General features: G+C 44.1%; 1 protein-coding gene across 1 annotated transcript; it reads left to right on the top strand.

Annotated features, from left to right (window-relative positions):
• The first annotated feature begins 13,000 nt into the window (after positions 1-13,000).
• Positions 13,001-16,118, top strand: LOC105057092 (large ribosomal subunit protein uL13w). Its single transcript, XM_010939546.4, has 4 exons — positions 13,001-13,364; positions 13,450-13,566; positions 13,661-13,748; positions 15,830-16,118. The coding sequence occupies exons 1-4, from the start codon at positions 13,093-13,095 to the stop codon at positions 15,971-15,973; spliced, it is 621 nt and encodes a 206-aa protein (XP_010937848.1). The 5' UTR covers positions 13,001-13,092; the 3' UTR covers positions 15,974-16,118.
• The last annotated feature ends 275 nt before the right edge of the window (positions 16,119-16,393 follow it).

The following is a 16,393-nucleotide window of genomic DNA, read 5'->3' as shown; positions in this document are numbered from 1 at the left end:
CTCCGTAAGTCGGGAGACCTCCCCCTCGAGTCGGCCCTCCCGTTTGACCGACTGTTGCAGCTGGTCGACCAGGACGACCTTGTCGGCTTCAACAGCGGCGATCTTGTCTCTCCAAGCCGCGCGCATGTCGTCGAACTTCCGGTATCCGGCCTCTAGCTCGGACATGTTGAAGACCAGCTGCACAAAACGAAACCGACCGTCAGGAGACCGAGCTTACAGAAACTACATTGAAGGCAAAAAAGGGAGAAACTCACCCGGATCATCATCGGATAGAATGAAGACAGTATGTCGGAGACACGCTGGTTCTTCATCGCCTCGATGTCGGCAGGAAGGAGCGCCTGGCACAGTCTCCTGACCAAGTCGTGGTTGGCCAGGCCCGACGCACCTTCGGGGAGTGGGAAGTCGGTCAATCCTCCGCCGGCCGATCGTCCTTCATCGCCCGACGCCATGGGGGCCTTCCTTCGGCTGGACGCCCAGGCCCTGACGTCGGAGATGGACGGCAGGCTTGAGCCCGATCGAGTCTCGACCGGCGGTGCGGCAACAGCGGGCGCTGGTCGCTCGTGCTCGTGAGCCTCCTCCCGATCCTCCTCTGCCGGCTGGGCGGTCGATGCGCCATCGACCGACTTAGTCGCCCTTCTTTCGGGTGAAGCGGCGCCCTCGCCCGACGGTCCCTCGGACGGGACTTCGACAAGCACCGTCGGCGCCGACAGTGCGATGACGGGCTCTGCCCCCGACCCAGTCAGTTCGCTCGGTGGAGCTGCGTGGGGCCTCTTGGGAGGCCGTGATGGTCCGGCCCCTTGCGTCGGTCTCTTTCGGACGGCGTACTGACGTACGTCGGCCACCGTCAGTCGTGATCTCGACGGCATATTTGCAAACAACGACGAACGGTCAGCGCCATGAAGAAAAAATGAAAAGAAGAAAAAGGGGAAGAAAAATGAAAAACCGACCTAAGTGAGGGACCGGGCTGAGGCCGGCGTCATACAAGGCCTGCTCGGTGACGAGCTCCCTCTGCTTCGGCACCGAGATATCTTTTAGTCGGTGGAAGTCTTCCCGATCTTCGGCTTCCACCCGACTGTTCTCATTCGGTTCGGTTCGGAGATTCCCCCAACGGACAGGGAACCCCCAAGGAGTGGAAGACGACGCAAAGAAGAACTGATTCTTCCATCCGTGAATGGACGACGGAAGACCAGTGATGAAGGAAAGCCCCTTCCGAGGATTGAAGTACCACCACCCTCGGGCTTTAGGGTGGGGTCGGAGGACGAAGAAGGCTCGAAAGAGGGAGATCCGAGGGTCAGTCGGTAAAAGCCGACACAGAAGAGCGAAGCTGACTATTAGCCGAACTGAGTTCGGCGCGAGTTGTGCCGGGCACAGCCCGTAATAGTCGAGAATGTTTTGGACAAACATCGGGACCGGAAAACGAAGGCCGGCCCGAAGGTCCTCCACGTAGAAGGCCACCTGGCCCTCAGGCGGGCTATTAACCCGACCGTCGGCACCAGGGGCGAACAGTCGAAACTGCCCCGGGATGCGATATTGCTCCCGGAGCCGATCGACGTTCGGCCCCGAAAGTGAAGAGGCCTCCACCTCCGGGGTCGACCGAGTGTCGTCAGTCGGCTCTCCCGACCGACCACCTCATGGAGACATTCTGGCCATGGACTGAGAAAAATGTGAGGAAATGAAGAAGAAGGAGATGGTAAAGGTGATGATGACCTATAGAAGAAGAAGACGGAACCCCTAAGAAGAAGGGAAGCGGAGAAGAGTACCTGGGATGAGGGATTACGCGGGCAGAGTCTCGACAACAAAGTAATGGGGGGGTAAAAACTGAATAGGGGCGACCCTGTATATATAGTACCCCCCGACGGTCTAGATGAAGGCACGACCAACGAGGAGTTCCCAGATCTTGCCACATGGTGTCATCCGGGCCGTCCGTCGGCCCGACGGTTCGATGCACCCATCCTCAGATCGAGCCACGTCACCTCAATCCGCTCCAACGGATCCATCCCAATGGCCACGTGCCACAGAGGCCGTGACGTTTCGTATCTCCGAGGGGGCGGCGGGAACGACGATTTTTCTTCCCGATGGGACGAGACGTCTGACACCTACAGACCGTTCGACACCGACATGACATCTGGCGCCGACGAGACGTCTTACGCCGACGGGACAGGACGTCTGACACCGACTGGACATCTAACGCCAGCGAATCGCTCGGCATTCATGAGACGCCTGACATCATATCAACCCACGGTACGGTCGGAACTTGACACACAGTGGATCCACTCCTTTTCGCCCGACATCGGCCAGCGCACCGTCCGACTCAGGAGTGGAGGGGGGAAACTGTTGGAGAATACCGACCGACCCCGCTCATGCCGACTTATAATCGGGCATACCCGACCGACCGACCGACCGACCGATCATCGGGTGCTATTACCGATCGATCGACGGCTCTCTACCGACCGAGGATATGTCGGTCGGGCAGACCTTTTCCGCCCTCCTGGCCGACTGCACCAGGGGGTCCGATGCCCGACTCCCGCGACGTGCCCGACTGACCGTCGGAGGGGTCCGAATCTCCACCTGACGCCCCTCAGTTGGCCACCGACCTAAGGTCGGTCGACTCCTCCAATCGCCGTACTACTGCCAGAGACTGTCAGTCCTGACAACAGCATGCGGCACTGCCGCCTAGGGGCATTATCCCACCTAAGGCGTGGGTCAACCCCAGCGATTTGACAGCCCCACAGTGATGTGACACCTTCACAGCGACTCTGACAGTCTACAGTGAATTGATAATTCTTCAATTGTCCGCGCCATTAATGACGGCGCCATACCACGCTCCATGTTAGGATTTGATGCCTCGAGATTCAGTCCACATTGAGCCCACAATGAGGTTCGCGGCGAAAAACGGAGTCCGACGAGACCAAGATCACCTGAATCGGAGCTCGGATGGAGGAGATACGAGCTTTTGAAGTCGGCACGAGAATCGAGGTGGCGGAGGACCGCCGGCGACTGGCGGTGGGCGGCAGCGGTGCGGCCGCAGACGGCGGCGCGCGGGACGCGCGACCCAGGCCGGCGCGGGACGTGCGACCCAGGCCGGCCCAGGCGGGCGCGCGGCCCAGCGGGGCGCACGGCCCAGGCGGGCGCGCGCAGGCCCGCGCGCAGGTGCGGCCCAGGCCCGCGCGCGCGGGCCGGCCCAGGCCAACGGCCTGCTGGCCCTCTTGCCCCGGTCCACCGTGGACCGGGCGGTCCACGGCGCAGCCTGTGGACCGCGTGGGCGTTTCCCATGCGTTTCTCGCGGTCCACGGTACTATTCCGTGGATCGGAGCGCGATCTGACGGTCCAGGGGGCTCCCGGTCTTGATCCGACAGTCCAGGGGGTTTTTTGGCTTTGTTTAGGGCTCCTAATCCCTCTCTAATCAAGTTTAAACTCTGTTTAAGGTCTATAAAACCCTGTGATGAAACAGAGAGGGTGTGGTCGTTTTCTCGCCGCCATACGAACCGAGAAGAGAGAGAGAGGGGCGAGAGCGCTGTGAGAGAGGAGCAGGAGGCTCCTGGACAGCGGTCGCCAGGCTCTTCAGGGGTTCAGGGGGGTCTCCAAGAGAGAGAGAGCTTTTGTGAGGGGAACTTCAGGTGAGAGAGAATTGGGTGTACAAGGGTTGAGGGTGAGGTCTCCTCTTGTAAATTTTTTTTTTCATAGTGAAGTTTGCATGCCCCGTGGAGGCGAGCCCTTTTGTGGCTGATCCACATATTTTGATTGTTTTTCCTTTTGTTTTGTTTCTTCTTTCTTCCTGCTGCATCGCGTGGTACTGAAAGGATCTTGGGAGGTGGTGTCCTGGCCAGACATCCACCCCAACACTCCACTATATATATCGGGGAAGGCAACAGTGCTAGAGGTCCATTCGAAACTCTTGGGCTTGCCCCCTCTCTCTCTTTCCCTCTCTCGTTGAGCTCCTTGTTTTCTTTTCACTGTTGCCTAGTCTCCTCTCTGACTTGACCGTCGGAGGGTCCCGTCGGAGTCGCCTCCGGTCAGTGCGGACTTTCTTTTGCAGGCACTCATTCCCGGCGACCAGGCGACGAGGGGATTGGCCGCAACAGAGCCTATTCGAGACTTGTTTAATGTGATTGTATTAGATCATCTAGCAAAATATGGGAACTACATGGTTAGGTTTGGTTTTCATTTTGAGTGAATAGATGAGTTCGAATGCATGTGCTGACCCGAGTAAATCACTAGGTTTGTAGATCGGTGATGTGCTTTAAATGGTTCATATTTGGAATCTGTCATCAAACAAACCATACAAATTTGAGAAGAAACTAGCGAGCTTGAAGAATAATTTAATACGCCACAAGTGGGGTCAAACAAGAGGAGCACCTCCTGCCCATTTACGCTGTTGAACAGCTTAAATGGCATGTCCTAGAGATGTCAATAGTGAAATTGTTGAAAATTATGGATGATGTTTAATACCTTGTGGGATAATTAGTTAGAGGGACAAAGATTGATACATATAATTGAGAAGCATTGAGTTGGATCATTAGATGATTGGATCCAAAACCTAATGAAGTTTAAGATTTTTGGCTGAGTTAGGTTTCGACATATATAGCAAGTCCTATTCATACTAGGACTCTCTATCCTCCTACAAGTGGTATCAAAGTTGATGAGTAACAATTCGAGGCAACTATCCAAATTATGAAGGAGCCGCAATTAGCAATTCTTGTGAAGAAAATTGACATGCCATGTGCATTGATAATTGTAGAGGTAAATGGTAATCATTGCGTACCAAAAAGATGCATTAAGCGACATGGTTCTTAGAAGAACGGTATCTTATAAGAGTATGGTAAAGCATTACTCATGAAGAGTGAATAGCTTCTATTGGAGCAATAACAAACTGGTGAAATGCGAGTGAGCTCTTAAAAATGGTTTCTTGTGAAAATATAGTAAGAGTGTTATTCTTGGAGAGCAGGTATTTATTGGACTGAAGAGGTTGCACATTGGTGAAGTGTGGCTCTTGGAGAGTAAACTAAGCTCATAATCTGTAGCGATATCCATGTAATACACTCAAAAACAATAATTAGATACGGCGCTTGATTTGAAAGCAGTAGATTAGTGTTGAGGGAGAGATTGAAACCAACTCACACGTGAAGGATGGGTGGTTGAGAAGCATGTGTATGGGTTAATCACGTAGGAAGTAAGGCAAAAGGACGTGGTAACAACAAGCTTGTGATTTGAATAGAGTTTGGACCTGGTCAAACATTCCAGTTAATTGGATGTGTTTGCTAGCAAACAGTGCTAATAACAACTCCATCCCCCGTTGTTCACACGTTTGATAGCCTGCAGGATGGCAAGGTTCCCCTTCACAGGCCATACAAACATGGGACACCAACAATTCATAAATTAAGTGCACAAAAGTTACAATGTTCAAACTGAAATGGAGGGTTACAATGCAAGCATTCTTTTCGCATTATAAAATGTACTTAAGAAAGTGCTTGATTGAGAGGAGTGAGGGTCTGAAATCGGAATAAAAATGGATGATTCTTATTCTAATTGTTTGATTGAGGAGAATCCCATTCCAATTCTGATTTTTGAGTCGAATAGGAGTGGCCCAATCTACATAGAACTCAATCCCTACTCTCTTCTATGGATTCAAATTTTTATTCCAATTCTGATTCCGCTCACGAACCAAGCATTTCGAAGGATTTGGTTATTCCGATTCTAATTCTAAGGCATTTCAATTTTTATTCCGATTTCAATTTCGATCGCGAACCAAGCACCTCCTGAAAATAGTGATTCTCAAAAATAAGATTAAACCTTCAACTTGCAGCTCAGTTATCATTGTACAATCCTAATCTGCTATTACAATGTTCCAACTGAAATGGAAGGTTACAATGCAAGCATTCTTTTCGCATTATAAAATGCACTTAAGAAGGTGCTTGGTTGAGAGGAGTGAGGATCTGAAATCGGAATGAAAATGGATGGTTCTTATTCTAATCGTTTGGTTGAGGAGAGTCCCATTCCAATTCTGATTTTTGAGTCGAATAGGAATGGCCCAATCTACATAGAACTCAATCCCTACTTTCTTCTATAGATTCAAATTTTCATTCCAATTCTGATTCTGCTCACGAACCAAGTACTTCGAAGGATTTGATTATTCCGATTTTGATTCCAAACCATTTCAATTTTCATTTCGATTTCAATTTCGATCGCGAATCAAGCACCTCTCGAAAATAATGATTCTCAAAAATGAGATTAAACTTTCAACTTGCAGCTCAGTTATCATTGTACAATCTTAATCTGCTAGAAAATAAAAGAAACAGCACCTCAGAGCTATGTGATTGATGCCAAAGAGCTTACACCACGATGAAAGGAATAAAGAAAGAATGAAAATAAAAGCAGAGAACATGAATAAACGTTGGTTTTAGTACGGAGGTAGGAGTCCAAATCAAAATTTGGAGATTACCGTGTAGCCAATTTGGTACAAGTACCCAATAATGACAGCCACATCTTTAGAGCATACCTCCAAAACCTTCAGGAACACACCAATTGGTTATTTCCATCCACTATGAAAACCTTCAACAATAAATAATAAGAAATATTGTATAATGACCATGGGACAAAATCAATAGAAATTGCTACTTAAATACAGTGCTACAATTACTATTGAAGCAGTACTGAACTATTGTATAACAACGTCGTTTTTAAATGGGTAGGATGAGATCCAAGTGAACTCCAAATGTTCCCTAGATAGCATCCGGCAATGTGGCAATCTACAGTAAGCCTTTGGGTTCGCAAAGATCTGTATGGCGGACAGAGCCAGCTCATGAGATCCCCAGGGAATGATAGCTTTGCAGCAGTACTTGTCAAATTTCACAAAGTACAAATAAATGGTGGGATTGCATGCTGTTTAAACCATTCTGGCATGCAAAAATTTTCGTACAACATAGGTCTCAAATCCTTCTGGAGAGAAAGGTGCTTAAGAAGCCGAAGAAGAACACCCATAAGCTGATCAACACAAAATATGATGCAAGAGATAACAACTCTTATAATTTTTCTGTCTTTTTTTTTTTCAAAAAAAAAAAAAAAAGTTCTAGTGAGGAAATTGCACTATATGGAGAAAGGAAGTTCCTGTTGGAGTTACAAGCCTGAAATTAAATGGAGATTCCATAACATATATGAGAAATAAAAAAGGATTTAAAAATTCAGAACCAATGGTAGTTTCAGTTATGCTTCGGGTTGAAACAGCTTGTAAATTACTAACTCATTGCTCGGATGAGTTAATATTTGAATTTAAATTAAGTTCCTTGGTATAGCTTGCAATAACCCACTCTATAGTTTATATGGGGTGTGTGTATGTTTGGGTGCTGGTGCATTGGGAAGCTATACCATTATTTTGTAGCATAGTGTGGTTAAGATTATTTTCATTTTGTTACTTGAATGTGGGCTGTGATCCATCCTTGTACTAACCACCAAAGTCCAACTCCAGGGGTGCTTGGTGGTAACATCACCAGAAAACCATACACCAGGAACAGACCCACCTCCACTGGAATCTTAATTCCACTTCCTGAATTCTTTTTACCATCTTGTTAAAACAGCTAAAAAAAAAAAAAAAAAAAAAAAAAAAAAAAAACAAGTGACCAAATACAAAGTGCTGGTTTCGCTTGCTCCAATACATCAATATCATCTACAGAGCCCAAGATAATCTCCCAAGAATATCCGCATCAAATGGAGTACCTTAGCTTACTTGGGAAATCAGAAATTCTTGGCCTTACTCACAGGCCTCCAGGGCCTGAAACACATAGCTTCCGCATTTCCCACCCACCAACAACCATAATGAATAGGCCCATACGAAAAAGATGAGATGATTGGTGTGGTGCATGACTACATGATATATGCAACATAGGATATAATTTTTTTCTTGACTTGTGCATGCCTTTTTCACGTAAAAATATATATCTTTCATCATGTTTCCTAGGCTCACTGTCCAAAAAAAAAAAAATTATTACCTATGTAAGCCTTTTTTAAGGACTCATTTGGTTTGCCCAAAAAAAAATTTTTTTTTTAGAATGTTATTATGAGAAAGGTGATTCATGAAAATATGATGTCTAGTAAATTGATTTTAGCATATCTGACTGACTATGAGAAAGTTACTCATTTTAGAATGGTTTATATTTGGATGAGCATTTACTTTACTAAGAAAAATTGTATAAAATATTTATTATATTTTTAATATAAGAAAAATTTTATCTTATTTTGCATATTTTTATTGTTTGCAAATAAAAAATTATAATGGTTAAGAATATTTTGGGCCGTAGATCATGGTGAAGGAGGACTTGAGATGTCGTGATGAAGATAATGTTCATTTCAGTTGTAGATCTTTTGACAGTTTAAAATGATATTTTTAGAAAAAAAAAAATGTTCGAAAGCAAAAAATTTATGTCCTATATAATTTTTTTTTTTAATGAAATGTGGGAATTGATTTTCATGGGAATATTTTTTCAATGTTTTTGTTTTGAAAATTCTAACCAAATAAGGGTGATTTTTTCTATTTCCCATTGACTATACATTTGGGCCTCTACTTTTCATGGACCAAATGAGTCCTAGATGAAACACATGATGCCTGCAAAGTTTTCATGCTCATGCGAGCCTAGCACCACAGCCCAAAACGTAGGGAATGATGCGAATATTTCTTTTGTGGGTGTGCGTGCCTGTCTTTCCGTGAGACACAGAGAGAACAGATTTGTCCAGCCCAAAATGTAATGAATGTGGCGAACGATTTATTCATTGATAGCTTGGGGGTAAGAAGAAGAAATGGAACCGATCTTCCAGTTGAAATAATTGAAATCAAGTGGTACAGCTTTCATCAATAACAATTGTATGTCTTTTTGAGGGGGAAAACTAACAATGGCACATCACAAAGCAATTTTGTTGATGTGGAGAGAGCCTAAGGTAGAGCTTATGTCATAAATACTTGTCTCAAAGAGAGGAACTTAATTCCATGAAAAGCCAACCTTCATATCCCCACCAAGACATCCCATCAATTATGTAGAGTAATTGCACTATAATAGCCCAATGCAAAAATAGAATGCCAGACATGTAAGCTAATTTTTATGCCTTTTCTACCTCCACATTTTGTAAAAATCAATATTTTTGCAACATATGTATTTTGAAGTAGAGGTTACCAGCCAATTTGATTTGTTGAATTCCAAAGGAACAAAGGGACACTCCATGACCCTCTATTTTTTTTTTTTTGATGAAATGGAGGCCACTAAGGCCATCATAGAGATTTATTAAAATGAAACAGAGCAAAGGTTACAGCCATAGATAGGTATATCTTTCAATAGAGTGGGAGAGAAGACTACAAGGAGATCAAAAGGGTACAACACAACAAGAGCAGAGCAGGAAGGAAGACAGTGGAGTTAGGTGTCAGACAAGGAGAAGGCTACTTACTTTATCTTTGGCCGGATTGCACTAAAGTTTTTGAGTTGATTGGAGTTGCAGAGAACTGACCAATCTTTGAAGAGAGACAAAGCATCCCATGCACCCCCTGTGTCGAGGAGGCTCTCTTTAGGAATAACCTAAAGTTATGTTCCCTCCGGCATCTTCAAGCGATGGCAGCGAAGAGCATCAATATCACAGATTGCGCAGACTTTAGAAACTCTGACAAGATCTAATTCATGCACAAGTACCTAAGTGTCGACTGAGGGGACGGGACGTCCAGAGCCAAGCACATGGAGTTCCAAATCCTTTTGATGGAAGAATGTTCCTCAAAATTAGAGGTGACAGTCGGATCGAATCGAATATAAATAGATCAAATCGAATATGGATCGGATAAAAAAATTTTAAATCTAGATCCGATCTGTTCATTTAAATAGATCAAATTTTAAAATTTAAATCCAATTTACTTAATAAATAGGTTATCCAATCTGACCTATTTACAATTTATTTATATTTTTTTTAAAAAAAATAAAATTCAACTCATTTAATGATCCGTTTATAAAAAATATTTAAAAAAAAATATGTATTCCGTCTCGACTCTCTGTGGCCGGCTATCTCCGTCTTCATCCTCACCGCATCTCCATTAGATTGTCTCTTCGACCTCCACCCTCATGCTCTCGACTGACTCCAGTGACGTCGAAGACTTTGACAGCAAAGTCATCAAGGACGACATCCCCGTGGGCTACAGCTTCCATTGAGATCCACAGCAGGGCTACGCTACGGTGCCCTCTCTCTTCAAGATGTCGGACTCCAATGGGAAGGCTACGGCGAGGAGGAGGAGAACGGCAAGATCTTCTCCGATGGGCCCATCTTTCTGGAGCTCGAGCACATGTGGGATAGCGGGAGGAGGGGTTTGCTACTTCGCTCTACGGTAGTGGCATCGGTGAATGGACCTGGGTGAGGCGGAGGGAGTGGCCGAGTGGGTGAGGCGACGGAAGGAGTGGGAAGGTCATCAGAGGAGGAGGGTGACCAGTGGGAGCGAAGGTGGTTCTTGAAGTGGACGGCAGCAGCGAGGCGGATTTGCTCGTAGATGGGATCGGTGGCAATGAGGTTGAGGACGGCGAGGGCGAAGCCGGATGAGGTGGCGGCGGTGGAGAGGGAAGATTTCATGTGGTGTCGAGGTTTGGGGTCGAGGGAGAGGAACTGGAGGAACCATTGGGAGAGGGTTTCGAGGGCGGCGGGGTTGTTGAAGTCCATTGGAGCGAGAAAATAAACATAGAAAAATAAACATGCGTACGGACGAATTTGGAGGAAATAAATGCGTGCACTCCATACCGCAGGTCTGCATGGATCACTGCGGGAATGAACCAAAAGCCCACGGGACCATAAGTCCAAATAAATAAAAATCTTAAACGAATTAAACAGATTGAGCAGATTGAAAACTTTAAATTCAAATCCGATCCGTTTAATAAATGAGTTAAACAGATCGATCTATTTACGATCTGAATCTATTTAATCTAAATTCAAATTTATTTATAGTAGATCGAATATGAATCAAGTTGGTGAGTTGGATCGTATTTTGCCACCTCTACTCAAAATATAGCACATGAACTAAGATAATCATGCAGAGTCAGAATGTCCAATCCCCCTGAATATTTTCCATTCCTATTTCATCTCATCTTGTTTGTCTTGAAGCATCACATTCGTCAACAAAGAGAAGCAATCCTAAACATCATTGGCACATTACCAAAAATGTCGACCACATCACAAAATCCCTGCACCATACCACATACCCGATTCTATAGTTGGAGGACTTCACACCTTAACCTAGCACCATTTGGCTAGGCACTCAATCCTGCAAGAAGTGAAGTCTCAATGGAAGTCAGTGCCAGGGATCACAAAAGCACAATACGAGGAGGTAAATAATAGCTTGCAACTGAAATATAAGCAGGTGAATTATATAAGATCTATTTTTTAGAAGTCTTTGGCTGATCTTCTTATCCAATTTTATAATATTTTGTTTTCTGATCCCCATGGACGTATCTTTTCTCGGCTAATTCAAATCATCCAATTTACTGACAAAATGAGATGGTAAGAGGTACACCAAGCCTGCATTCTCATCTATGATCATCTTAAATACTTAAGATCATCCATAAGTTCAATTTTCCAGTATAGCTTAAATTTCCTGATTCAATCAAGTGTGTCAACTGCAACATGAATCTGATCTAACCCAAGTTGATTCTTTGGATGCAATCCTTGCAAAATGAATGCATATGACCAGTGAACCAGAATTTCCATCCATTTATGGGAAGAAAACAAAAAAGAAGGGATTTTTATGTCAAGTTGAGATGTGAGAATAAAAAATGAGGGGTTTTTATATTAAACTACAAAGAGAAGGCAAGGGATGTTTACATCAAAGTGAGGAGCAATAGCATGAGCACATCGAAGGAGTTGTCGAAGATGGTGACATACTAATAGTAGGGGGCTCGATGGGGAGGGGCTTAAAGGCCAGAGAGGAAGTGGAGGAGGAGGAAAGGAATGGGATGAAAGAGAGGAGCTGGGCCTATAACAAGATTCCCCTCAAGATCTAGAGTAGGATCTGGAGCAAGAATGCCATCCAGCTTATGACCATCCTCCACGTGTAGAGGCTCTTGTAGCATTGCTGTCGAGAGTGTAGCTAGTTTTTCCATCCGAAAAGGACATATGTCAGCTCATAGGCCAATCCTGTCAAACTTAATGTTACAAAATTTATAGGTAAGTCCCAATTTTAATATAGACTCAAAATTTATATAGATAGAATATCTTGGTTGAAATTTAAAATTAAATCTCAATTGGGATATCAACTTCTATGAGCAAGGCTTAATTTAAGATATATTTCACTGCATTTACAAGTGTTGGTGTTCAATATAAGTTTGTACAAATTATGTTCCCATTTGGGGGAACTCAAGCCTTCTTGCTTCTTTAAATGGGTGAATATCAAGGTAAGCCATTTTTTTTTTTTCTTTTTTTGATGGTGGGGGAGGTGGATCTAGCTAGGGGGAGATCAAAAGGGAGAATTCTCCATGAATCGGAGCTCTCCATCTAGATTCAAGAGGTTTTCAAAATTCTAAATGCAAGAGCATTTCATAAGGTTCCAAAAGGTCTCTTCTTAGCTCGGGTTAGAAGGTGAATATAGTGACTAAACGAGGATTTAATGTTCAAATGGCCAATTATGGCAATCAGCTGATCACTTTGGTGCAATTTTAGGAGATGATATATAGGATGTCGAAGTAGGTGTTGATAAATTCTGGACGAGGTTTGAGTGAATTTGATTAGAAAAAGCCAATCAAACGAGGTCCAAAATTAGGTCTAAAATTGTTAAAAAAAATAGTAAAATAAACTGGGGAAACATGTGAGAAGGTGTGGGAGGTGAAGAATGGGTGAAACTAGAGTTTGAAAAGGCTATAGTTGGATCCCAACGATAAATGTGTCAAAGCGACTACGTTTTCATGACTTTGTACTAGTCTCGGCAATTCAATTGCCGCAACCAGACCTCTTATCCTATCTCGCGAGACATTATACTGGCACTCGTTAGCCCTCTCCCAGAACCTCCGACCGAAAACCCTAGCCGCCGTCCCCCAATAAAAGAGAGAGCTTGGCGATCCATTCCGGAGAAGAGAGAAGGTGAGGGAAATCGCCATGGTTTCGGGTTCGGGGATCTGCGCGAAGAGAGTGGTGGTGGACGCGCGCCACCACATGCTTGGCCGTCTGGCGTCGATCTTGGCGAAGGAGCTCCTCAACGGGCAGCGAGTGGTGGTCGTGCGGTGCGAGGAGATCTGCCTCTCCGGCGGCCTCGTTCGCCAGAAGATGAAGTACCTCCGCTTCCTCCGCAAGCGCATGAACACCAAGCCCTCCCACGGGCCCATCCATTTCCGCGCCCCAGCCAAGATCCTCTGGCGCACCATCCGTGGGTCAGTAATCCCCTCACTCTCTCTAAATTAAGGTTAGGGCAAGTGCTTTTCGCGAGCTCGTCCGATTTGATCGTTCTTTGTGCAGGATGATCCCCCACAAGACGAAGCGTGGCGCGGCGGCGCTGGCCAGGCTGAAGGCCTACGAGGGGGTGCCTCCGCCATACGATAAGATGAAGAGGATGGTGATTCCGGACGCTCTCAAGTATGAATGAGCTACTACTGTTATTCTGATCTAGAAAAGTTTCTATTTTTACCGGATCTATTGATGTTTTGGTGGTTTTCTTGGGTGGAATCAGGGTTTTGAGGCTTCAGGCTGGGCACAAGTACTGCTTGCTCGGGCGGCTTTCCTCGGAGGTTGGATGGAGTCACTATGATACTATTAAGGTCAGATCATTTTCTCCATTACTTTCTTTGCATGTTTAATTATTATCTGCTGAACTATGTGCTTAGACGTTTTTATAACTTTTCGTCGCCTGCCTGATCGTTTGATGTGTGACATGTCTCTCTGTGAATAATGGTCTTGTAATGGTGTATAGGCTTTGCAATATGTGGTTTTGCCTTTTTTTTCTTCTTCCTTTTCTTGATTGTTGTATCTTCATACTTTTACTGACTTGCAATGCCGATAACTTCTGCATTAGCCTGCCCAGCTCTTTGAATATTTGAAAATGGCAAAAAGGTGTAATTATGAATTAAATGAACAATGAGCTATGGGTTTGTTGTATGTCTTCTCTTGTGGTCTGTATGTTTAGGATGTTAAATGCTGATAATTTGTCAACTGGAGGGTAGAAATTGGGAAATGGTAAATAGGTGCAAGTATTGATTTATAGATTTGGAGGTTCTTTCCTTTTTTTTTCAAATAACCTGTACATGTTCTCAGACTGGAATACTAAATATGTAAGATTAGTGAACTAATACCGTACTGGATGTTAGTTTTGGATGATGTTGGAGTCTTGTAGGTTATCACTGAAAGCTTAATGATTGCTAATAGCAAGTGTTCTGCGTTCTGTATGGTTCAAATACATAGTTTTTTTTTCTTTTTCATTTTGATGTGATGGTTGGGGGGGGGGGGGAGGGTGGGCTGGACACTAAATCAATGATTATCTAACTTCTACCATCTCCATTCTATCACTTCTAGTAAAATTGCTATTTGGCTTAGATGGAAGAAATAGCCTTGTGATATGGATTTCCATATTGCCCTTTAAAAGGTATATAAATTCTCCAGCAATTGGTTTATATAATCCTGAGATGGAAATCTAGAATTTGATGCCATTGGATGCTCAGTATAGATGTCTAGTCATGCTGGTGCACCAAAAGCCAACCTCCCCCCTTCCTGTCTCTCCACCCCAATGCACGGAACGTAGTTAATAGCACAATGATTTGTATGACTTCACGTTATATGGGGGCAAATTTACTTGCGGTGAAAACAGCAGGCTTTGAGTTAACTAGAATGAACATTTCTATTATTTCTATTGGGGGCAAAATATTTCCATAAAGAAATTTGAGTATGAGGGTCCCAACCGCATTACTTAGATGTCGTGCTGTGATATTGCAACGTCTAAAGTGCCCATCTTGTCATAGACTTTCACAACTCAACATATTTTGGGATGTTTAGCCGTTGTCCAATTTTTGTGCAGCACTAACATTGCAATTGTCTATGACAGGTCTATTGCACTCATGTTTTATCATCTGGGACTAGCTAACATATCATATGGGATGGAGTTGAACAGTGCTATTTGAAACTTCGCTCTTCCTAGTTCTTTGCTTTGGAGTTCATACACCAAAAATTAGTCAAGCTGCATAACACCATATTTCAATTGGATAAAAAATCAAATAATTGTGCGAGATGCATGTGGAAAAAATATTTTTTTTTGATAACATGCTGGTTTAACCATTTGTGTTTGACATAGTAATGTACATATATTATTTATAATTGAAATGCATCTTGCTGCTTAAGGTTATATCTTTTTTCCCGTATAAATGGTTACAAAATTTGAATTAACTTTCTATTGCATTGTATGTTGATAGTAAGAAGTAATTTTTGTCCCTGATACCCTTGTTACTGCAGTCGTTGGTTTTTTGAGGCAGACACCATTAAGTTATTTTGGCCTTCCTAAACTTTGGTCTCCTTTAGAGCGGTTTGAACATGGCTTTTGAATAAGCATATGTTAATAAAATCTACTGGCAAGTGGGTTGGTCCTAGCTTCATCCTGCTGGATGAATAGTCTGAATTAAGCTTCCTGGAACCGGAGGCGTTCATTTAGATTATTACGTTTTCGGTGGCTGCTGTGGAAGTTACCGGTGCAGGGCTGGTTTTCTATTTTTGCTATGCTTAAGATGACATGTGGCAGATTTTTTTTTTTTCATCTTTTGATGTTTATGCATCGCCACATGAATTTAAGAGTGTTTTGAAGGTCTTTTACAATTTTAAGTCTCATTAACAAAGGATGACCATGATTCCTTTGCAGGAGCTGGAGGCAAAGAGGAAACAGAGGGCTCAGGTGGCATATGAAAGGAGAAAGCAACTAGCGAAGCTTAGGTTGAAGGCTGAAAAGGTTGCTGAAGAGAAGCTTGGTTCCCAGCTCGACATCCTTGCCCCACTGAAGTACTGAGACTGTTCTTGCCCAGGTTTACTTTTTGTGGAACAATGATAGCAATCCTTTTTGTTATTAATTATTCGGTCATTCTGTCTGAGTCGGAACATGCAACAGTAGTCTATTTTGATTACATTTACATGAGTTTATGTTTGAACTGCAACTGCTGGCCCTTTCATGCATTGATTTTCCTTGTGGAATACTTTACTCAAGTCTATTCCTTTGAATCAGCATTATTTGGGACAAACGTTAGATTGCTGTATCTAGTATTGTAGTGGATTGCCAGTAATGCAATTGTGCCTTCTTCTGATCATGGGCACAACAACGAACTACAGACCTGAACGTTTGAGCAGCTGATTATATAACAGGTGCTATAAATTGTGAGGAGGCATGCCTTCTTTATCCTTTTTCTTAAAAAAAGTGACCATGTTTAGCTTG

This window comes from Elaeis guineensis, chromosome 14 (assembly GCF_000442705.2).
Source record: "Elaeis guineensis isolate ETL-2024a chromosome 14, EG11, whole genome shotgun sequence".
In the NCBI taxonomy this organism is placed as follows: Eukaryota; Viridiplantae; Streptophyta; class Magnoliopsida; order Arecales; family Arecaceae; genus Elaeis; species Elaeis guineensis.
Note: the sequence above shows the minus strand (reverse complement) of the source record. Positions and strands in the feature narration are given on the sequence as shown.

Bases quoted from the DNA above. Each gene is read 5' to 3' on its own strand.
- LOC105057092 (XM_010939546.4), top strand. From the start codon at position 13,093: ATGGTTTCGGGTTCGGGGATCTGCGCGAAGAGAGTGGTGGTGGACGCG. The intron at 13,567-13,660 runs GTATGAATGAGC...GGGTGGAATCAG, and splicing joins GTGATTCCGGACGCTCTCAA to GGTTTTGAGGCTTCAGGCTG. The intron at 13,749-15,829 runs GTCAGATCATTT...ATTCCTTTGCAG, and splicing joins GTCACTATGATACTATTAAG to GAGCTGGAGGCAAAGAGGAA.